Below are 24,935 nucleotides of genomic sequence, written 5' to 3'. Positions count from 1 at the left end.
AAGGGAAAGAGGGAGGGAGAGAAAGGAAAAGAAAAAGGAGGGAAGGGAAAGAAGAAAGAAGGGGGGGAGGAAAGAAAAGAGAGGGAGGAATTAAGGGCAATGATTGTCCAAAATCATTTTATTAGAAAGTGATACATCTCAGCTTGGTAAGGATGTATTTTTTTTTTTTAAGATTTTATTTATTCATTTGAGACATAGAGATACACAGAGAGAGAGAGAGAGAGAGAGAGAGAGAGAGAGAGCATGAGCAGGGGGAGAGGCAGAGGGAGAAGCAGGCTTCCCACTGAGCAGGGAGCCTGATGTGGGGCTCGATCCCAGAACCCTGGGATCATGACCTGAGCCGAAGGCAGATGCTTAACCATCTGAGCCACCCAGGCGCCCTGGATGTGCTTTCTTTATAAAGAAATGCTCTTCAAGGGGGAAAAAAAAAAAAAATGATTGTATATTTTCCTATACTCAGTAGATAAAATGAAGGGCTCATCACTATTCTTCCAACAATGAACCATGAAAATGTGTCCGAAGTTAAATATGCACTTTTCATCTTCCCTTTTCTGAGCTAAACAATTCCCACAGTCTTTGCTAGAAGACTCCCAGCCACTGCAGAGTTTCTGTTGATCTCTTCTGAACCCAGGCCATTTTCCTTGCACTTACGTTTTGGATACCTAAAGTGAGTCCCCTCTACTATATCAAGGCATGCCCAATTTTGAAAATATGAGTAAAATTAACTCACATTACCATAAGGCACAATTTTTTAAAACACCCTTGTAGGAAGTTTGGTTGCAGATTTATTTATTGATTGACTTTTCAACTCAGTCCCCATGCCTCTGCATACCACCAAATTACTCTGTCAACCCCAGGAAAGCCCAACCTAATCCCACCTTTACCTCTAAGGTGATTATTGTAACCTACCTATACTGTTGAAGGTAAAATATACAAAGATATGAAGCTGTTTCTCAGTGTACAACATAAAGCACTCTTATCATTGCTAGTGATTCGCTCCCAGCATCTTGCTCTTGTCTAATTAAACTGTCATTTGCTTTCTTCTGAAACTCAAAAAGGTCATTTAAATTACAATCAAGTTCTTCCAGGTGCTAGCTTCACTACTCAATTTGGCATAATTGGAAAATTTATCAAGCTTGCCCTATCCCATCATCCATAATATTAATGAAAATATTAATTAGAGCCAATCCCAGGATCAGCCCCTGAGAAAACGTACTGAACCTTCCCAGGTGTAATGAAGATCGAACAACCATCTCCGTGGGCATCCCTCGACCAGTATGACAGATTTCCATTTCCTTAGTCAAGACAGTAAAATATTAAGTGGCATTTTGAGGAAATGCTAGTAAGTGAAACATAAAAGGTCTACTTTTTCTCGTGCAAGAAAAACTGTCTACATACATAATTGATTTTGATGCTTATAAACTCATTGGTGTAAAAAACTTTCCCCTGAGCTGTACTTAATTCTGCTTAATTTCCACACCTCTTTACTAGTCCTTGATCCTGGTAACAGCATTCCTGCCATCCCTTGACATGTTCTCTTTTCAGCTATTAGTTTTTTTTTTTCTGATTCTGTCTCTGCAAATTTTTTTTAATACAAAAAATATGACCGTAAATAATTGTCTCTCCTCCTCCTTCCTCCCCACGATGCCTTCTTGTCTGTCTGATGTAAAAATATTATTAAATCCCTAGCATTTCTGGTTTCTTGTATGACATCATTTTTCTCTCCTTCTTCAGTTCTTTTGTTCAATGACCTCAATACTATTCTGTGGGGAATTACCTCGTTGTTAGCAAATACAAGGAGCCTTTAAGAATTTTCAAGTATCACACCAGAAACATTGAATTAATAAGCTATATAAAAGGAAGAATATAAAAAACTGAAAAAATCATTTGGGCTTTTACACTTCCTTGTATTTTTATCTTTTTCATTATATTAAAATCTGAGCCTTAACTCAATGAACCCACCTCCAAGCCTGAAACTCTTTTTTTTTTCTTAGAAGCTCCATTAGTGAACCAACAGATAATAAGGAAATGCCACCCCCAACCCAGCCCCCCTAAATTTCAAATACTTAAAATTAAATACTATCTCCAACTGTCAAGTTCTTAATAGCTCTGAAATGGGGAAACACGTTTTGTTTAGCAGGACCGACAAGTTCAGTGATAAAAATAACAAGTGATGTCTGTTTTCTTTTCTCAAAGGAATAGAATACGTATGCAGAACATAAATAATAAAAAGGTAGTAAAACAGTTTGGGAACAACCATGGCCCAGTTACAAGAAAAATCATTATGGCCCATGTTCAAGACTCTATTCTTTCTTTAATAAGCACATATAAATCACATTGACAGTAATGGCAGATATGCTTGCTCGTGAGGGAGAATTAGCACGTAAAAGCCATTATCCACTGACTAGGAAGATATTAACTGCTGCCTTCTAAACATTCTTTTTTCCCCCTCAGAATTTACTCCAGAGTTTAATCCCCTGGCAGTAATTGTAGCCACCTCTACCATTAGACACATATATTGATTATGAAAAAATAAAGGACATTAAAGGAGATTTTTTTAAGGTTCTAAGCATTTAAAAATGTAGTGTCTTGGGGCGCCTGGGTGGCTCAGTTGGTTAAGCGACTGCCTTCGGCTCAGGTCATGATCCTGGAGTCCCGGGATCGAGTTCCGCATCGGGCTCCCTGCTCGGCAGGGAGTCTGCCTCTCTCTCTGACCCTCCTCCCTCTCATGCTCTCTCTCATTCTCTCTGTCTCAAAAAAAAAAAAAAATAAATAAAAAATCTTAAATAAAAAAAATGTAGTGTCTTCTCCAGAGATGGAGTGAAAAGAGAATCTCAAGTTAGCAAAATGCCTCTGATCCAAGGGTATGGGAATCCCAGATTGACAATCTCCAATGAGAAACAACTACTGGACAGTGTGTCTGCACAGAAATCTTACCATGTAAATCAAATCTTTGTACCCAAGCAGATAACACTATCACCTATTGTATGTTTAGTCTTGCTCAGAGTCGGGCTAAATTTCGGCTGCAGAACAAAATAACCCCCAGCCCTACATCAATTTGTTAATTCACTTAAAGTTACTGAGTGTGGGGGCGCCTGGGTGGCTCAGTTGGTTAAGCGACTGCCTTAGGCTCAGGTCACGATCCTGGAGTCCCTGGATCGAGTCCCGCATCGGGCTCCCTGCTCGGCGGGGAGTCTGCTTCTCCCTCTGACCCTCCCCGTCTCATGCTCTCTCTATCTCATTCTCTCTCTCAAATAAATAAATAAAATCTTTAAAAAAAAAAAAAAGTTACTGAGTGTGTGGTGTGCATATGTATGTGTGTCAGGTGTTGTTAGGTAATGAAGAAATAGTATAGTGAGGAGCAGACTTGGCTCCTGTATTCATAAAACTCATGGATTATTGGGGAAAGGCATACAAAAAGAGGTAAGGAAATAATAAAATATATAATGCAAAATTAAAAAAAAAACTTGCAATGAATTTGATAATCAGGGAGTTGTGTCAGTAAGTATGGAATGGGGGGCCTGAGTTAATATTTAAGTTAAATTTGAAGAATTAAAAAGAGAAAGACATGCTGGAGAAGCAAAATGGGGAGGTGGATTCCAGGAAGGGGAAACAGATGAACACAGGCTGAGGTGAAAAAAAGATAGACACTGTGGCTGGAGACTCAGGATAAGTGAAATTAGTGGCTCATGGGAAATGGGAAGGAAAGGCACGGGCCAGATAATCACGCACAGCACCTCCTGATTACATTCGTCGGCACCAGAGGGTTTTAGGCAGGCAAAAGCCACAAATCAGAGAGAGAAAGAGAAAAAAAGAGAGAGAGAGAGAGAGAGAGAGAGAGAGTGAGTGTGTGTGTGTGTGTGTGTGTGTGTGTCAATCTCTCTGATGTATGTATAGTAAATTGGAGACAATTTGAAGTAGGATAGTTATAGTAGAAATGGAAGAAAAAGACACAAAATGAGATAATTTTGCAGATATAATCTGCAGGATTTAACAATAATGTATAGATGATGGACAGGAGGGAAACTGTAAGTGGAAAGAGTTAGGGGGTCCCCAGCAAAAGAAAAATGAGACACAGCTTTCATGACACTAGAGAGAAGTCGTTTTAGCTCTATTTGTCCAAACACACTCTCAGCAGAAATTCCTAGGAGGTGTAAGAATTTCAAAGAAATGCAAAAGCGTCCATAGTTAAGGATATCAAGGGGAAAAGAAAGTAATGCAAAAACTAATGGTCTCTCCCAGGCCTGGAAATAGCCTAACCATATCAGAGACAATAAATCAGTGGTAAAAACTTGCAGTGCTATTTCAAAGGTAAGCAAGACCCTGCATTCCTGACCTGAGATAAAGGCCCGAGACGCTATCCAGTTTATACCGATTCTGGAGCCTACCCAGAGCCCCTTCCCTTGTCCAACAGTTACCTCTGCTTCATTATAATGTTACAGTCTCCGCCCAGGGACGAGCACAAGCTTCATTACCATAATTTACCATGCAGGTATAGGTATGCTTTCTACGTACACCTGAGCAAGCCTTTACCTGGGACGACAAAGTTCTCCTTTTGGAATATGCTTCCTAACCGTAAAAAAAAAAAGAACACCTCTCCTTGTGTAGGGAGTCACAGGCTTGGAAATTGTTCCTCGTCATCTCCTTATTTGCTGCAAATACAGTTTGCTTTGTGGGACAACTCCACCTGGTGTCGTCACCATCTGTAAGTCTCCAAGGAGTAAACTCAGGTTAGCTCCATTACAGGGTGATGATGCCCAGCCTGCTGACTTGAGTAACTGCACGTATGCTAAATGTTGTTCAACAAAAGACACACTAACATACACACATGTATAAAACACATAGTTCAGAATTTTTAGAGAGACTAAGTGATGAGTTGAAACCCAAGAAATCCCTACTTAGGGATCCCATATAGCCTGTAGAACCCTTTTCTGTCCAAGGCCTAGGGAATCCCTTCCTTAAGTTTCTTTCATGTCTCATGACCCTAGGTGAGATGCAGACATTCCCAAGAATGAATGGCCTGTGTATGCACTGTGCTGTGTTTTAACACAGGCTTAAAAGTACATTTAACTCTAATTTAAAGATGAGGTCAAATGTAGGAAGAAATGCATGAAGAGTATCTAGTGCTTTCCTTTAAATATTTTCCTCTTTAGTGATTCCTGACTTGCTATAAAATTCAATTTAAAAAAACACAAAAAACAAAAACCAAAAAAAAAAAAAATTAAAAAAACCCATTGCTTCCCTGATTCATGGTTGGCTTTGAGTGAAGGTGACTGGAGTGTTTGGAAAAAAAATTCCATTTCTAAATTTAAGCCTCAGTGGCAAGTTTGCATTGCCCACGTTAGAAACTTTTTCCATGCTCTATAAATCAAAGCTTTTTTATTCTTATGAATTGCTGGCTTTTGTGAGATCTCTCACAAAACATAATACCCCAAATATGAATCACCTTGATGAAAATTCACCAATTAAAGGTAAATTGATGTGAAAATAAAACTGTCTTTAGCTCTGTGCAGCAAGATGCTGGGAGCTGGGGGGAAAGAAAAAAGTGAGGTGGAGTATGGGGGGGGGAATGCATAATTTGGGTGAATCATCAATATTTACTTGGTTTATATTCCCATTCGTCTTTAAACTCTGAGAAAGACCATGTTGGTTTTTACTACTAAAAAAAAAATCAACTCCTACAGAGCAGAGGATAAAATCAAATTTCTGCTCTAAAGCCTTGGGCAATTTTGAGAAAGAGTAAATGGCAAGCTAATTTACTGAAATACTAGTATATATTTTGTTCTTCCTTCAATTTTAAAACACTAGCCAAGTATTTTGCCTCAAAGGGTTTTTCTTGGCAGGAAGAAGTGGAAGCTGCTGGAAAACAATGCCTTTTCCAGTCTTTTGCGAGGGCCAGGTTTACAAGGTTTCTCTAGAAAGGAAAAAAAAAAAAGAAATAAAAAAGAAAGAAAGAAAGAAAAGAAAAGGAGAGAACAGAATGCATTGAGGGCTGACAGAGACAATAGGATTACCACTTATTAGGAGAATTTTGGTGGGATTTAGAAGTGCTGAGTTCCAGCATGCTGCTTTCTGCTCAGGGTCAAGGGTTCAGAGAGAATCGGTGAGGTACACACAGGGAGACTGGACCTGGACCACAGCCCACAGATCCTGGCAGGAGTCGGCAAAGACCCAGTCTCCCACTTAGGACAGGACCAACACGGTTCTTGCAATTCAAAGGACAAACTTGGAAAAGGGTTTTTGGTGAGACCAAGTGCAGAGAAAAGTCAAAAGGAGGCTCTGCCCGATCCAAGGTGGGGAGTAGGGAGTGGGGGCAACGATGACTATGATTAAATATCCTGTAAATCCAGAAGAAATGCCTAAGGCCTTTCTGATTTAAATTGTGCTGACATAAAGACAATTAAGAAATGTTCCATTTCTTGCACACCTGAGTTGGTGGACCAAGACTCATAATTTTAATAATATATGCTGAACAAAAACCTGCTAAACAAATGCCTTAGGATATATTTGTCTTCCAAAGTTGGGAATTCTAAAAAGGATTCCTTTTCTTTCAGATCATAAGCCAAACTTCATCAATGGCCTGGGAATTCCTAATGAAGTCTTAGGTGCCAGAGTCCCAGTATGAATCAGCCAAGGAGATATGAGTAACTTTGCCACAAAGAGCTAGTCCATGCTCAGGAACAACACTATAGAAACTGGTGATGGTAGCTTAGGAAGGATTCCTCAACAGAGTCAATTCTCTTAGGAGTTCCCCATTGAATAGGTCACTCATTTGTTGCAAACTAAGTAAGTATCTGTTAATTCTGTTTCCTAACATTATGATTGCTGGTGATAGATAAATGCATGGCCATTTAAGTAAACAAAGGAATGATGTATTCACTGAAAATTGAAAGTTGAAGAAGGCAATTCACTGAGGTAGAACATAGCCGTTCACTTAGAACCTTAATAGGAATCTATGCAACTGAAAATATATATCTTGAATTTTCTAGGAAAATTAGATGGCAATTCATTTAGGGGCCATTTCTAGAATTTTCTATGTTACACCGATCATATTCATACTCTGTTCATTCATCACTTCCTAATTCAAAATGTGTTGCACTGATTTTAAAAGCATGCTAATGTATGTACTTCCAAGTGTAAGTATATATGAATGGGAAGGAAAAATTAAATTGAAATAAATTAATTGTATTTCAAATGAACACTGTAACTACACTAAAAGAAAGGAAGGTAGGAAGAAAATTTAAAAAAAAAAGGGAGGGAGAGAAGGAGGGAAGAAAACAAACCAAGTTATCATCCAAGTTACTTGTAAACTCAGCATTTGATTTTATCTGTTAAGTCTTAGGCATTGGGGAATAAGAATCACAAACTAATCCTGAATTTTTTTTTTTTAGTTGATTCATTACTTGTAGTAGTATGGGCAATTTCAAGTAATCCTGAAACTATTTTAGATTCATTGTTGGATGTAGCACGTGAGTAACTGACATCACTGGGAGCAAGGATCCCACCATAGAAGAAGGAACATGGAAACACAGAATGTGGGAAGTGAAGAAACAATGAGGTCGGGATGGAGGTACCACTGTGAACTCATATTTTCTAAAATATGCGTATATGCATGTCTATGTGCACATGTATTTTTTTGTAGATTAGCATCCACTGTTTGGATGATTTGGGTTTTATCAAAGGGAGTAGAAATAAGGAGTTAGTACCTAAGGTCATGTGCAAATGTTGTGAACACATAGCAGCCGGCAACAAGGACAGGTGAAAACCACAGGGGAACATTCTTCAGTTCAGTGTGTGTATATTTATATATATATGCAGGTACGTGTAGATACTTGAATATATTTCCTATCTTTGCCTGCTGAAAGGATCAGGAAACAAATATACTTGAGGAGCATTGAGCACACCAACCACCCAGATCTTGGTCTATAATATCAGTCGTGATTAAATGAAGACTGAAGGGTTGATTCCAGGGCTTGGGTAAGGTAGGTATAAGCTGGGCCTGGAATGTCCTGTCACGGCAGAAAGTAAGGAAGGGCAAAAACAAACAAACAAAAACAAAAAAACTCCTGAAAATGCTGGGGTGGGGCATGTCACAACATGACAAAGACCAACTTCATGGGATTCACACTGGCCCAAAATAATTTAGTAAAGTAATTATAAACTGTTTGAAAAACAGAAACTCGTGGGTCCATACCAATAAGGAAGAAATAAAGGAAGGAAGGATGAGTGGAAGGAAAGGAGAGAGAAAAGGAAGGGAGAAAGGAAAATGAAAGGAAAAAAAGGAAAACAAGGAAAAGGAAAAAAGAAATACCGGAGGTGGAAAATAATCACTTCGTAACTACCGCAGGGAAGACTAGATCAGGAGAAAATCTTCAATGGATGCTAAATCTAGGGTGAACCTCTGATGAGGCACAGGCTATTTTCATGGTCTTAATGTCTCTCCACAGACAGTTTATTAGTGGCAAGGGAGAAAACCTACCCTTCATGCAGTGGAGAAACTGGACAGAGTGTTGACCCATCACCGGTCAAGGACAGGGACGTCCTGTGCCTTCAGATGGGACACTGGAAGGAGGCCACAATGACACCTATGTAATATTCCACCCCCAAATGCAAAACCCGACTTTAATCATGAGAAAACATCAAACACAAAATGAGTGACTCTGCAGTGACAAAAGGTGGGAGGTTTATAGATTTCAAAAATGTCAATGTCATGGCAGACAAAAAAAAAGTTGATGGAAATTTTTCAGATGAAAGAAGGCTAAAGAGACCTGAAAACTATATGCAGTGTCTGACCCCAGGCTGCACACTGTGCTGGAAGGGAAATGTTATAAAAGACAACACTGGGTCAACCGACTAAATTGGAGTATGGAGGACAGAACGGATAAAATATATTGCATCCAAGCAACATTTACTGAAGTTGGTAACTCTTTGTTACGTAGGGAATATTATTATTTTTAGAAAATGCACACTGAAGTAGTTAGGGGTAAATAGCCATTTTGTATTTAGTTTTTGCTCAACTGGTTATGGAAAAAAAAAAGAGAGAAAGTGAAAATGTCAAAGAAAATGGGATACAATGTTCACAAGAGTAAAGTGTTCTTTGTACTGTTTTAATTTTTTTAATTTCTTAATTTTTTAGAAGATTTTATTTATTTATTTGAGAGAGAGAGAGTGCGAGCATGAGTGGGGGTAGGGGCAGGGGAGAAGGACAAGCAGACTCCTCACTTAGTGTGGAGCCCAAAGCGAGGCTCAATCCCACAACCCTGAGATCATGACCTGAATCAAAACCAAGAGTTGGTCGCTCAACTGACTGAGCAACCCAGGTGCCCTAGTACAGTATTTATTTTTGAATATTTTTTTTTTGTAAATTTGAAATTATTTCTAAATAAAATTTAACAAAATGTGTTACACCATACTTTTGTTTCTATCCTTTCTTCATCCGCTGTAGTTCAGGACTTACGACTCTACATCCTGAAGCAATCTAATACACTGACACAGGATTTATTTTGCTCAAAAAATATTCTCTCAGCTTACTCTCAAGCTTTCCAGTTGCCTGAAGGTCCGTGAAAAATAAACACCTTCGTTGAGAGCATTGACCCATTTGCCCCAAAAGGCCATTCTAGCCCTGTCAACTACCATATGGATGCATGAAGCAAAACAAAACTATGTCCCCTGAACATTAGTCTGTGTAGCCCCATCAGAACCATTCTGCCCTGTATGAATGCTCCCCCACATAGTTTTATCATCTGCATCACCCTCTCTTTAAAGCCTAGTTCTAGTGTAATCTTTAATTAATTTTAAGATTAATTTAATCTCTCTCTCACCTCTCTGTCATTTCTTTCTCTCTTGTCTCTCCTCCCTCTCCTGTGCTTCCCACACCCCTTACTTTGTCTCTTTCTCTCACTCTCTGTGAGGTTCATTTGCTTGACTGATTCTGAGTGTCCATAATGACTGTTCGGCATATTCTACAGGAATAAGTACTTGTCTTCGAATTATACACTCATTAGGATATTAATGAATATAAAGCAATGGACCATGAGTCAAAAAACAAATCAACAACAACAACAATATAAACAAGCCTAGGTCCTCTTCTAAGTTCTGACAACAGTGGCATTTCAAAGAAATGTTGTTAGTGGCAAGGGAGAACCCCTTTGAACCTCAGTTTCATCATCTGTAAAGTGAGGATGCATATGTCCTGTCCATTTCATTGCGCTGTGTGAGATTTAAGACACACTTAGGGACCGACGAATGTTCCTGTAGTTTTCACATGTCCTTCTCCCCGGGAGCTATGTATTCAAAATCTCTTGAACATGACCTTTGACACTAACTCCTCATTTCTACTCCTTTTGATAAAACTCAAATCGTCCAAATGATGGATGCTACTCTACAAAAACGATTCATTCCTCTTCTAAGGACCATCCTTGACCAAAACTAGCTGAACTTCAGTTGATACTCCTGCCAAAGCCCAGCAAAAATTCTGCTTTCCTTTCCTAAGTTCACACTGTTCCTTAGAGCCTTCTCATGTTCGGCAATTTTGAATAAGGGCTTATGCTAACAGCTTTCTGGTTGATTTTCTTTCTCAGAAAACAAGATGATATAACATAGTAGTGGTTTCTAAATGCTAATCTATGAACCGGCTGCATGAGAGTCCCCTCTGAAGAGATTTTCAACAAACAAATAAAAAAACCCCCAAAACCTAAAACAAAACAACAACAACAAAATGAAAAGAACAACAGTTCCTGGGCTCTTCCTGGACTTTCCCTGATGTCAGGCCAGGAACTGGTCCTTTTAAAGCTCTTCAGGTGATTCTGAAATAAAGCTGCACCTACATGTAGAAAAAAGTTCTGGAAAGCCATTAAGGGCTATTGAAATGTAAGATAGTAAAGACAGCTAGAAGTTGGTAGTTTGGTTCATTTGAACTCAGAAATGATTCTCTCGAAAGTTAAAATCCCACACATGCTATTTCCACATTGACAGAATCAACTGATCTCTGATCATGGGAACCCCTTAGGACTGAATGTAGGACACACTTCCCTGCTTCACAAGGACTTTCTTGTACATTGTTCCAAAATAATTAATAATTTTAGAGATGTTCCCTAAAAAAAGAAAAGAGTTAATATCCCAGTGGGTCATGTGCTTGGAGTTATTTTCAGCAGAGAGAACAAAGGTGCACCAATTCCTCTTTCATTCGGTTTCCCTTAGTCCCTGGGGGGTGGACTTTTATACAGTTCACCTCAGTGAGGAATCTACATATCAGGGATTGAACATGACATCTTTAATATTAGAGTTTAACCAACTGAGGTAAATGGCCAGACTTCTAATGCTAAAGTGGTTCATCCGACAGAATGCCAGCATATCTATCAGTTTCCCGACACTAAAAAGTATAACTTGCGGCTGTTCATTGCCAAAATATATAAAAAAAACAAAGAAATTGAACAGAAATTGGCATGTAAACAATGACTTCAATATTTTATGAGGCCCTAAGATATTTATCAAGCCACAACACTGAAATATGTAACATCTTCTTAAATTACAGGAAAGAACATGACCTGAAAGTATTGCTCATTTGAGAGAAAAAACATTTAACATGCTGCTTATTAAATGTCACTGTTGCTGGAAAAATTGGAACGAGAAAATGAACTGTGTGTATCGGCGTCAAGTTGTGTAGTTGGTTTTCATAGTCACCTGTAAGAAATGGGAAGGACTAAAGCTTCAGCAAAAGAAAAAGCAATGGAAACAGGGGGATTTACCTGTCATGGCCTGTTGGTCATCCACGGTTAACTTCAAACTTTTTCCTCGACGGACCACACGCACTGTGTGCCATTCGTTATCATTGAGGTTATAGCCGGCAAAAAGGGTCTCGGGACCTTTGCCTGTAGAATATGCCAAACAGTCATTATGGACACTCAGAATCAGTCAAGCAAATGAACCTCACAGAGAGTGAGAGAAAGAGACAAAGTAAGGGGTGTGGGAAGCACAGGAGAGGGAGGAGAGACAAGAGAGAAAGAAATGAGAGAGAGGTGAGAGAGAGAGAAGAGACTGGCTGGATCAATTTTCAAGCCCATTAGAGTCAGAGCAAGCAAGGAAAATGACAAGTTAACAGACATTCAGGTGTGACACTTTGAGAAGAATCTTTAACATTATGCATTGATCAGACAAGTGAATGAACCTTGTTGTCATAAATAGGCACAGTCAATATAGCATCGGGAAGCCTCCCAAATTTACACACACTTGCTTGTTGTTGTTGTTGTTGTTGTTGTTTTTCCCAGGGAATTCTCTGATCTTTGCAGTTACGGCTTTCTTATTAATGAAGCAGATAGCAGTGTTGTAGCCTCTGACTTCTGGGAGAGAGCCGACCATAAGTAATTAGCTAAGCATCTTCAGCCAGAGCAACTAGCCGATTAGATTCTGGTGAGGAGACTGCACTGGGCGGGGTTGTGTGATGGCTACTCTTGACTCTTACATCACGTACCTCCAATGTTCCTCAAATTCTTAAGTTTATGGAATGTCGTATCTAAAAACTAAGTCTAGTGGAGTGGGTTTAGATAAAAGTATTGACTCGTAGGAAATGAAAAAAAAAAAGGTTACAGCCAATTAAGGTCTAAGTGTTGGGTGGGAAGGAAGAAAGAAAAGTGAGATTGAACAGCACTAGAGGGCAGGAATTCCCAGCTGAGGACCAAAAGAAAAAAGGCAAGAAATGTAACCACCTGGGAAAGGAGCTGCCAGTGAATCTTGGCTTGGAACAGACAAATCATTTCAGAAAGTTGTTTTGTGGAAATTACTGAAATGACAAAGTTAGACAAACATCCCTATTCCACGTAAAAACAAAGCAAGGGAAAAAAAAAACTTTAATATGCCTGGAAATTTTTTAATTAAAAAAGTATTTCCACTAATCTGACACTATGATTCACAGAGAAAAAGTAATGAGACGTTTTTAAAGATACATTATTTGGGGATGGATTTTCCCCCTGTTTTCCAACTACTGAAATGTGTTGGTATGCTAAAATAATGGAAGACGTGACATCACTGAGTTTCATGACTTTCAACAGATTCAGGATCAGGGTTGGGTTCATAATTTCTTCAACCAAATTCTACCAGCAAAACCAATCAATGTCCAAGACTCATAGGAGGACATAGAAAAGGCCAAGAAGGAGAAAGAGAAGGAAAGAAAGAAAGAAAGAAAGAAAGAAAGAAAGAAAGAAAGAAAGAAAGAAAGAAAGAAGAAAGAACGAACTAACAGAACCAAGTAGAAGAACCTCAGTAGTCCATCCAACAGCAGATCATTGTTTGCTTTTGGTATTGCTGGCTATCCTGATTTCTCTCTTAGGATATAACAGGAGCAAGCTCCGCTTTTCTTGGTTGGGGTTTCTCTGGGGCTTAAAACAAACCAGTGGGATAAGCTAAATTTTGCAGGAGGAACTGCTTCATGTCTTTAAAAGAAAGCATCATTAAGATGAGAAATAATCTTTTTGTTTCTTCAGAAAAGTTAAATTACACATCCGGATACATGAATAAAAACGAGTCTAGACAGAGCAGTTTTGAGAGATTGATCACTAAATAACTAGAGGAAGCCTCTTAGTTCAGCAACTGCAAAAAAAAAAAAAAAAAAAAAAAAAAGAAGGCAAAAAAAAAGCTTTGAGACCAAATGTTGAAAGCAAGTTCCACGATCAAAGGAACTCTTTCTAGTTTCAACAGTGAAGAAAGAAGCGCTTAATAACTCTGCAGAATCTTAGTATCCTACTGGCAGCAAGGGTCATTCTTAGTTCTGATGTTTGAAAAGAGAATATATCATGTTAAAGTTATTTTTATAGGGAAGACTTTTTCTCTTAGAAATATGTGCTTTTGAAGCAGGTTCACTCCCGTTCTCTTAATTTTAAAAGTGTTTTGTCAAGAAAAAGAAGCTTAGGGATGATATCATCATTTTACCACATTCTGGGCTTGATCTTGCTCTCAAGGCATAATGCTTAATCTATGAGACAACTATTTCCATAACAACAGGCCAAAATCCAATTAAAAATAACCCTTTGGTTCATAAAAATCTCTGTGGGCCAACTTGAAGCTCCTTTCTTGCATTATTAAAAATGTGAAAAGATTGATTTTGGAAGACAAGGTTTTAAAAAATGCACTTAATATTCTCAGTTCAAAACACTATTGTTATTTGTGCAACTCGAAGTGTAATGGACAAGGAGTTAAGAATTGTGGTTGCTAGCCCTTGATTTGCTACTAAGAAAGAAGTTGGGCCGGTAAATATTATTATGTGCCAGGCATTTTGTCTGTTAACTTATTTCATCTTTACATTGTTAACATTTTGCAGATGTGGAACTGAAGGCCTAGGAAACTAAAACTTCTTGCCTCAAGGTCACACAGCTAAAATGTGATAGAAAAGTGTTCCATTCTAGGTTTAAAGGACTCAAAGCCTACATGCTTTCACCTGCATTAGCCTGCCTCCTAACTATATGACCTTTGGCTAGAAGCAAAACTTCTCAGTTGCCCTACATCTAAATGAAGGGGATGAACAAAGCTGCTCTTTGTTATGACTTCCCGCTTGCTCTACAGAATGATCACAATCTTACACACCCTCTGCATAAGTCATGGTAGATGGAAACCTCTAAAACGGCATACCATACCTCCAAACGTACTAAAGGCATGATATAGAAGAAGGGCCATCATTTTGGGACTGAGTCCACATAATTAGCAGGGTTTTTAAAAATGATTTTATTTATTTATTTGAGAGAGAGAGAGAGAGAGGGCAGAGGGAGCATGAGCAGAGGGAGAAGCAGACTCCCTGCCGAGCAGGGAGCCCGATGTGGGACTCGATCCCAGGACTCTGGGATCATGACCTGAGTTGAAGGCAGATACATAGTCGACTGAGCCACTCAGGTGCCCCCATAATCAGCAATTTGCTAAAACATACAGTTTTTGGTTTTGTCAACAAACCTACTTACGAAAGGGAGGAAATGGTGTGGATGATATCTGTAATGCCTTAGAGATCTCACACTCTCACATTTAAAACCTATGGAATTGGTAAAGAAAAGTGGCTTCACTGTTTTAATTTTGAGTTTGAGAGTCCTTTGTCCTGTTGTAAAAATGTTAATGGCAAAATTATAGTCCCTACAACCATGGATGATCTGAATTCCTTTTGAGATTTCCTCTTCTTTAGAGGATATCAAAATACTGGCAGTAACATCTTTCTCCCAGCATTAATATGAATGTTATGGGCTGCATGTTCATTGGTTGAAGCCCTAATCCCTCATGTGATGGTGTTAAGAAGGCGGTGGGGCCTTTGAGAGGTGATGAGGTTTAGATGAAGTCATGAGGGTAGAGCCCCATGACAGGATGGGTTATCTGAGAAGAAGAGACATCACAACTCTTTCTCTCCATCATGGAAGGACACAGAAAGAAGGTGGCAATCTGCAAGCAAGGAAGAAGGCTCTCACCGAGAACCAAACCTGCCAACAGTGACCTTGGACTCACAGTCCAGAACTATGAGAAATAAATGTTTGCCGTTCAAGTCACACAGTCCATGGCATTTGTTATAGGAGTCCAAGTAGACATAGTAAGCAATATTCTAAAGATTTTAAAGAAAGCCAATAGCATTGTTTCTATTTTAAAGATAATCATTCCTTATGTTTTGAAGGGAGTTAATATTTGTTTGTAATTTTACACTTGATTCCCACTGTAACCTATTATTTAAGTCATAGAGATTTTTTCCCCCATATTTTAGTTAAGAAAGAGGATTTAGAAAGGTTGAGTGTATTATTATAAGACTCAGAGTCAGTAAGGAGTGGAATTAAGACTGAGATCTTGAGGTCTTCCAAGCCCCTTCTAGTATCCTTTCCACAGGCCCCAAAATGATCTGCAGACAGTAAAAGAAAGGTACAGTGTGGCTGAATGACAACAGCTAATATTTAACCAGACTGGATCACAAGTCAGCTCTATAGGATAATGCTGTGTTAAAGAATTTTAGAACTAGAAGGGATGTGGGAGGTAGAGCAGCCCACGGAGCCGTCTACAAACACCTTGAGGTCCGAAGCAATTAGATGATGTTCTGCTATTTAAATGAAGAGTCCAGTTCCCCAGACTAGCAGTCTAGTGAAATTTCTTTAAATTATTCTGCCATTATATTATGCTGAACTAGACTGAACTTCTTGAAGAACACCAAGATCTGACTCTATGATTTGGTCCATGACTGTGATTTGTTCTGCATCTAAAGTGAAAGTCAGGCAAGAATAAATAATGCTTCCTAACAGTATTTAACAGGGCTTAAGTTATGGTATAAGTGTTTGTTTTCTAGTTGGTGGTATCCACTAGGTTTTCTGGTGACTCTGTAGCTAACAGTTTTTAATTTACATTCATTTAAATAATTTAAAGTCATTCATTACAGATGGAAGTAGACACAAAAACATTTCAGTTTTCCTCAGTCTAGTTCAACTTGATTGTCCTTTTATAACCTACCCATGTAAGAAGTTCATCTGTCTTTACAATTTTACCCCTAAGAAGGATTGAAGATAACCTCAACTTGAGGCATAGGACAGAGAGGAAGGGGGTGTGTGTGGGAGTGAGGGGTGGAGTCAGTAGTTAGTCATACAGATCCTTCTTTGAAATCTACTACTACAGAGCCTTGATTGAACCACTAGGACTTGATAAAAGATGATAGCTGTTTTTGACCAGATTAGTAACCACATTTGCTAGTTACTTTTTACCTTCATTTTCACTATAGGAGGGGATGGGGGAGAAAATTGGATTTTTTCCCTAGGTCTTCTATCAACAAATTATGTCACCTTAAGTAAGTCATTTATCTTTTCTGTTCCTCATATTTCATCTATAAAATGAGGATACTTGGTAGGAACATAACAAAAATACTCTCCTGTAAGCCAACTTAATAAACATTTTGTCATTCTTGGAAGGAAGAGAACTAGCCTTGTACCATTTCCAACCTTGTGGTAACATGAAAGAGTACAATATTATAGTGAAGTTCTCTAAATTCATGAGATGTAATTATTATCATTGGCAATTTCATCATTTTTATTTTGACATGGATAGGCAGAAGACAGAGAGAACTTCACCGAGTTATTCTAGACCCAGAATTACTAAGCTCAAATGAAACCAGTAGGACAATATTGATATATACTAACAAATCTGTTTGTTAATTTATGTAGTCAAATTTTAAGGAGGAGAGCTGTTTTTGTCATCTTGGTATCACTCAGAATTTAGTACCAAATAATCAGGAAATGGTCAGTCAGGAGCAGGAAATGCACCATTATGTACCGGGATATACCCTTGCTTAATGAAGGGCTTCACTCAGGAAACTAAATCACAGATCAGAGGGTTATGTGGTGAAATAGTGATTTTTAAGAAACCCTTTCTTTTAACTATAGTAATTTATTCTCTCCTCTGTTTAAAGAATCAGATCAGGACTGGGCAGTGTTGGAGACTATGACCCAGTATCTCTCTAAGCTTGCCTTATTTCAGAACAAATATAGTTGTGCAATGTGAAAATCCAGAAGCTAAACTGGGGCAGTGATTTTATTATTATTTTTTTTAAATCAGTGGAATTATTTTTTTTTCTACCTGTAATCTTGCATAAAGAACATAAAAATGATGTAAAATGGCAGTTGCCCTGCTACTTAAAAAGCAAGCTAACCTGGTCCCTGAGGCACCACCCAGAACACCTGGACTCTACAGAATCTTCTAGCTGGTTCTTTTCTCCCTTTAGAAAAAGGATTTTCTTTATCAGAAAACACCAGAAAGGCTTTTAAAAACCATGTGCAAGTAACCCTTTGCTTTTAAAATCAGATTTGATTAAAAAAATGTCATTTATGAATTAAAAAAAAAAACAACTATTCTTCCAGAACATCACTGATTATGTATATCAAGGTTCAGAGCTCTTCAAAGCTACTGTTGGGGGCGCCTGGGTGGCTCAGTCGGTTGGGCGTCTGCCTTCGGCTCAGGTCATGGTCCCAGGGTCCTGGGATCGAGCCCCGCATCAGGCTCCCTGCTCGGCGGGAAGCCTGCTTCTCCCTCTCCTGTTCCCCCTGCTTGTGTTCCCTCTCTCGCTGTGTCTCTCTCTGTCAAATAAATGAATAAAATCTTAAAAAAAAAAAAAAAAAAAAGCTACTGTTGTTAGTCTATGTACAATATCCTCTTGCATGAGTTCTCAACACACCCTTAATTGCAAAGTCCAAATTTATAGGCTCTCTTCTGAAGATTTTGTAGGCCATTTCCTCCTAGGTCATGTGAGTTATGGAATAGGCTGCCTCTCCTTATTTCTAGCCATAAGGAAACCAAGATTTAGGATTTGTGCTTAATTTGATCAACTAGATTATTTTCCTTCCTTTAACTTTTCTTTCTTTCTTTTCTCTTTCTTTCTTTCTTTCTTTCTTTCTTCCATTCTTTCTTTTCTCCCTTTGTTTCTTTTTTTGCATACTGGCTTTTCTCTGCAATGAATTTTTTTAAATACTTTTGTTAATCACTTTAAATTCTATTTGGAAGTATTGCGGCATAAATCAGTAAGTTAATTAATTAATGAAGAAAAGAATAGCTTCTAAGAGATGTATACATAATTAATCCAACTCTCCCTTGTTACAGATAGTTCCATGGGAGGTTAGTCTATATTTCCAACAAGATTAAATGAGCCTTCATTGACCAATATCAGGTTTGTTTGCAAGCATACTTAATTAATTCTCATATTTGTGATGTATATTTTTTGAACCAAAATATACATAATAAAATGCACATAATACTAATTTTAGATCCTTTTTGGAAGATAGCCTTGTGTGAAAATGTTTTTGTGAAACCACTTATACTAGTTTTTGAATGTGGGGGGAAAAATAGTAAAGAGCAAAAGAATGAACAAAGCTAAGGGATCTATGAAGCAATGTGATCAAAGATGTTTAGTAGACGAAAATGACAGCTGTCTCCGGATGAATGGATGTGGCTGGAGAAAAGCAAACCCATACCAATTAAACTTTGATTTTTAAAGCACTTAGATGTATGGGCCACAAAGTTGAGATTCTTATATACCCTTTAGGTCATAATTTCTCTACTGGTATATTTTATTTAATTTATTTATTCTTTTAAGATTTTATTTATTTATTTGACAGAGAGAGACACAGAAAGAGAGGGAACACAAGCAGGGAGAGTGGGAGAAGGAGAAGCAGGCTTCCCGCCGAGCAGGGAGCCCGATGTGGGGCTCAATCCCAGGATCCTGGGATCATGACCTGAGCCGAAGGCAGACGCTTAACGACTGAGCCACCCAGGCATCCCTAAAGTAGTTATTTTAAAAAAATAATCTAACTTCTGCTTTAAAAAAGAAAGAAGAAGGAGGAGGAGGAGGAGAGGGAAGAGGAGAAGGAGGGGAGAAGGAATAACTCCTCATTAAATGTTGCTATGTTATCTTTCTCCATGCCTAGATATTGGGCTGGGAGCAAAATTCTTTTGTTTATATTTCTCACATGAACCAGTTAGGGAATTTAATTATAAATTAAAATTAGACACATGAAAATTGTACTTCCAAATTCTTCTTCTGCTATTCACTAACATTACTAGGGGAAAGACCGACAACATAATTTGCGAGCCCAGTACAAAGTGAAAATGTGGGACTGCTGTTCAAAATGAATAATTTTTGGACAGTTATAGCCGACCTTGAATTCAAGCACAGGTCCTTCTAAGCATAGGGCCATGGGCGACTACGCAAATTGCACGCTGTTGAAGCCAGCCCTGATCAGGAGAATTAAGTCTTGTGCTTATTTATTTTTAAAGTTTTGTTTAGCTCTATATTCAGAAATGTGCAGACAAGGCTGGAAGCAAAACATTGCATTTATTCACTTAAGAGGTGCAGCTGGGTCACCTCCCCCATACTGTCTGCACTTAATGGCGAGACCTCTGGGGTATCAGAGAAGATGTCTCAGAGCTGTCTTCCTGGCCAAGTCTGGTGCCCATCAGTCAGGACCTGGGCTTGGTGACAGACTAATAATTATCCTAACAATCATGAAGAGGAGCTCCTTGCCAAGTCATGTACTCGTCCCTCTTCTCCATCTCTCCTCAACATCTCCTCAATTTAGCTGAGAATACATCCTTGACAACTATTCAGACTGTCTTTATGAAGAGAGCTACTTGCCTTTTCTGTACAAACAAGGTGCTGTGTATAGAGTCCTAAGGATAGACACATTTCTTTATACTAAAAATACTAGAAATACCCTTCCTTAATTAAAAAGTACTTGAGCAAATCATAGAATGTCAGACATGAAGCTTCCAGATGTTAGCTTTTCAAAAATGAACACGAACAACAGGAGAAAGGCATTTTATAAACTAATTTCTCTGGAGAAATAAAATAGTAACATGCTAATTAATTACATTTTATTTGTTTTGGTTAGGTTGTTATTTAAATCTGCCCTTGTGTTTTTAAAAGTGCTAGAACCCTCTATCTTGGTCTGGTGCATGTGTTCTGGACTCACAGGTTTGGTTTTTATCCTAGTTCCATAAGTTACTAGCTGTGTGAACTTGGGTAATCTATTTAAGTTCTCTGGGCCTCAGTATTTATATCTGTAAAATAAGCTAGTAATAGGGATACTTCACAACACAAATAGATTTAATGCATTTGAATAATTTAAAGCAATGCCTAGTACACAGTAAGCCCTCAGTTATAGTAATAATATTATTTTCACTATTATATTATCACTATTATTATATTTTCCCTTCAGTGGGTTCAAATTTCAAAGAAAATATCACACATCTATAGCTCAGTGCCATGAACATAATAGCCATTCACTAATTATTTACTGAATGGGTCTATTTGTTTAGAGTTTGTTGGTGTGTGTGTGTGTGTGTGTGTGTTAAAGGAAATATCTCCTGATATTGAATTAAGCCAAACAGTTAAAGAAAAAATAACTCCATTAACTTTTAATGCTTACATTCACTAAAAAGTATCAGGAAATAGAAAGCTTCATCCTTTTGTTTTTCTATTTGGCAGCACAGAATCTGATAAGTCGTACAGTTGGAGAGCTTGGGTGACTCAGTTATCTGGCTAATTATTTGGACAGCTTTTTTGCTCAGTTCCCTTGAAAATAAATTTAATATTGTGTAAAGCCTGTGAGAGCAAAATAGCCTAAGGCTAGCAGTCAATAATTTCCAAATGCAAAGAAAACAGTTGGTTTAAGAATTGAGGTATTCAAGAATTAATGAGTGATTATAAGAAAACATTGGCATTGTCTGCAAAAAGATCTGACCTTGGAGAGCTGTTGGAAACACCCTGCAGAGACTCCTCTGCCATTTTCCTAACAACCCTCTTCTATTATCTACAAAATAAACTTTAGTATATGTAGCTGCCTCACCTCCTGCTCCATATCTGGCTTAATATCATAGCTCTAGGCAAATGAATCAACAAGGTTTAAATCATCTACTAAGAAACATTTAGCCTCTATAGCATTAACATTGATTGTACCCATTTATGACAGACCAGGATAAGTATCTCTGATGTAAATAATTTTCAATGTGAAAAACATACATCTTAAGAAATATAAATTACCTTTTAAGAATATAATTATGTTTACAACACAGTAAAAATGAACACAGATTATATAAATATATTGTTCAAAGAATGTTTTAAAATAACTCTAAATCTAATCTAGCTCGACTGGCAAGTTTAAGAAGAAGCGTAATAATATAAACTAATATACTGAAAGAAAAAATTTGGACTGTGACTTTATTTTAAGGAAAAAAGGTCATTTCCAAGAAATGCTTATCACATAATAGGATAGCTTGCAGGTATATTAAGTACTAAATAGTTAATGTGCTTTTAAGTAAGCATTATAAATGGAAAATTTATTCAGTGTTGGTATGACATGAAAAGAAAAGGATTGTATTGATTTACAGTGATACTTATTTAACACATCTTATGCAATACTTACAAAATGTCAAACTATCTGAATGAAAAAAATGAAAAAGCATACAGATATTGAGCATTCGGAAATTTACAAATATTTGGTAATTCACTAAAAAGCCATGGGATTAGAGTATGAAACACAGAGATTATTGAATTAAATATATCATTCTTTATCTGACTACTCTATTATAATAGTTATAGAATTTCTTTTTATAAGAAGGCCAAGAAGAATGCATATTTTTGTATAATACAAGCAAAGATGGCTTTAACTGTGTTTTATTTTCCATATCTTAATATAAGTGCATTGGAATATCTTTAAAGACTGAATTTATAAAATTTAGCTCTCTCACTATTTTTGGGATATTCCTGAACAAACTTTCTCCAAAAATAAAAAGCATAGTAGAAGAAATAAATAAATCTCAGTTCCTGGCTTTGTTGATTTATTTGTCCCCTTCCTTTCTTTTCCCTGGGAAGCCATTATGATGCTTGAAATCCTATTTTTCAGTATTTGTCTTAAATATTATGAAAGTATTTTTTTAATAAAACACATTCTAAGGAATATAAGAAATATTATGTCTTTATAAATGTTGAACTATAGCCATCTCATTTGTTTTGGTCTTTTTTTCTTTCCTCAATGACTGCATCAAAGATAGCTATGGACAAGTAACACATGAAAATTCATCCATCCATCATATAAAAATTGGAATAATAATATGTGTTCTTTCCCAAGCAATGGTATGATGACTTACAAATTTAATAATGCAATAACAGATAGTGTTAACGTGATTGTTTTCTTATATTGTCATTAGCTTATTTATCAGGCTAATTTGTCATTAAGTGCTATGATTTAGTTATTGAGTGCTAAGACTTTATTCAACCATTTATTTTAGTCATGGGAAAAATATTGAGATTGCTCCTTTATTTGAAGGTGTCTCTGGGTCAAAGTCTTCTGAAATGAATGGCCTGCCTTCCTGTCCTGGAAGTGTTCTGAAAAGGTGCTTGTCCAACGATAGCAACAGTTATTAGCAATTAAATCTTATGTCAAGTTAACTTGCTCAATCGGAGGAAATAGTGTTTGCAGGTTCCTTGGAGCTGGTCTACCAACTGCTAGAAGTAATGTTATGTCTGCATGCTTGTTCCTGGTCAATCTTCCTATGATAAGATTACGTCAGTTAGGCTTTCACTTAGTGGATTACAGTCAATGATAAATTAAAGCAATGCATCTGTAAGTATCTTTTCATTCATGGTTATTCCAATCTGGTTTGTTTCTCAAGATCTTGCTCACAGATGCTTCTAATCAGCTTTAATTGACTGCTCTGAGATCACTGATGAATCATAATAGAACTTACTTTTGTACATATATGTTTTCTCTCTATTTTATCTTTCTTCAACTGGCTCAATGACCTGGACCTGCTTTATATTACTTTGGCAGAAAGTCATTATCAGGTCCTACCTCCATTTTGGTCCACCTATTTCAACATTATTAGGTGAATATGTATGTAGTCCAAGGGAATTTGCATAACTTATTAAATCATTTATTTTTTATTTTCTTTTACTGGACACCTTCATAATGCATGAAAAATCAGTAATAGCAATTTTAAGTCATGCCATTATAGTTTATTAGTTCTATAATATTTGGGTTTTAATTTCCTTTGTACCTATTGAAATGTAAAATGTTTCAGAATTCTTTGGATTTTTTAGTAGTGCACATTTATTTATAGTCAAAATTTCTTGATTTCCAAAATGGGTTGATTTTTTTTTTCCATGTATCTGACAATTTAATGAGTGCCTATATTCACAGGCTGGCTATATATTTGTATGCAAATTTTAAAAGAGAATTGATCGTTCTTACTCTAAATCCTAAATTTCCAAGGCAATTTTAAGTATAATAATTATCTATAGAAAAAGGCAATTGACTTTGAAATTTATTTCAATAGTACTTTGCACTAAATCTTTCAAGTCTTTATTTATACCGATGTCCTGGGAAGGGTGATGGGAGGATAAAGAATTCTCACAACTTTATGAGTGATGCATTCCAAGAACAAGTAACAATGAGCAAATAATCCAGTATTAACTGCAAATTAAAAAATGGTAATTTAAATACCTTTAGAATTTCTTACTTTATCTTTGGGGAAGCTGTTTTCATAATGCACTTCTTATCCATCTTGCTCTTTGCTTCCCTTGGTAACAAGTGAGCGTTGAGCACACTGAACTTTTCAATTTTCAAATTCTTTGATGGCCCCATTCATTCCCCCCACCCCGATTTCAAGAGCCTTCCCCAAAGAATGACAAAATACCTGGGCCATTGGAGCTACACTGTGTATTGAACAGCCTTTCAGTTCTTGAGCCCCATTCTAGTCTCCACAAAACCTGTAATGTTGTGACTGGAATGATTTCTTTGTCTGTAGCTACTCTTAGTGTGTTCTTATAATAAACCTTCATTAACTAATATAACCTGAATACATGTCTATTCCTTAAATAATAAAAAAAATTAACAAACCCAGAGGTACAATATAAATTAACATAAAATATAATAGAAACAATATTACTATTCTAAAGTAATGACCGATAACAGTCTTCAGGGATTATTTTTAACGAATAGATAAGGATAGTGAGCAAAGTTAAACAAATTCTTTTCAAGCATGCGAAAGTGTATTTTCTTACTAAAATCAAAAAGACAAGAAATAACAAGTGTTGGTGAAGATAAGGAGAAAAAGGAACACTTGTGTACTATTGGTGGGAATGTAAATATGTGCAGCCATTGTGGAAAACAGTATGGAGGTTCCTCAAATAATTAAAAATAGAATTACATATGATCCAATAATTCCACTATGGGTATTTACCCAAAGAAAAGAAAAACACTAACTTGAAAAGATATATGCACCCACATGTTCAATGCAGTATTATTTACAATAGCCAAGATATGGAAACAACCCAGTGTCCATTCATAGATGAATGGATAAACAAGATGTGGCGTGTGTGTATGTGTGTGAGTGCATGACATGTATAGGAATATACATATAGGAATGTTATGCAGCAATAAAAAAGGATGAGA

General features: G+C 37.2%; 1 protein-coding gene across 17 annotated transcripts in view; it reads right to left on the bottom strand.

The window, feature by feature from the left end:
* Positions 1 to 24,935, bottom strand: part of NRXN1 (neurexin 1) — a 1,136,941-nt gene that overhangs the window by 573,704 nt on the left and 538,302 nt on the right. For all 17 annotated transcript variants that reach the window (XM_045885018.2, XM_045885009.2, XM_045885012.2 and 14 more), the window contains one exon: positions 11,748 to 11,870. In XM_045885018.2, coding sequence (XP_045740974.1) covers positions 11,748 to 11,870 — 123 coding nt within the window. The remainder of the gene's footprint in view (positions 1 to 11,747; positions 11,871 to 24,935) is intronic.

Source organism: Mirounga angustirostris, unplaced genomic scaffold (assembly GCF_029215605.1).
Source record: "Mirounga angustirostris isolate CCGP_5_RB_7025 unplaced genomic scaffold, mMirAng1.0.hap1 SCAF_10, whole genome shotgun sequence".
NCBI classification, from domain to species: Eukaryota; Metazoa; Chordata; class Mammalia; order Carnivora; family Phocidae; genus Mirounga; species Mirounga angustirostris.
Note: the sequence above shows the minus strand (reverse complement) of the source record. Positions and strands in the feature narration are given on the sequence as shown.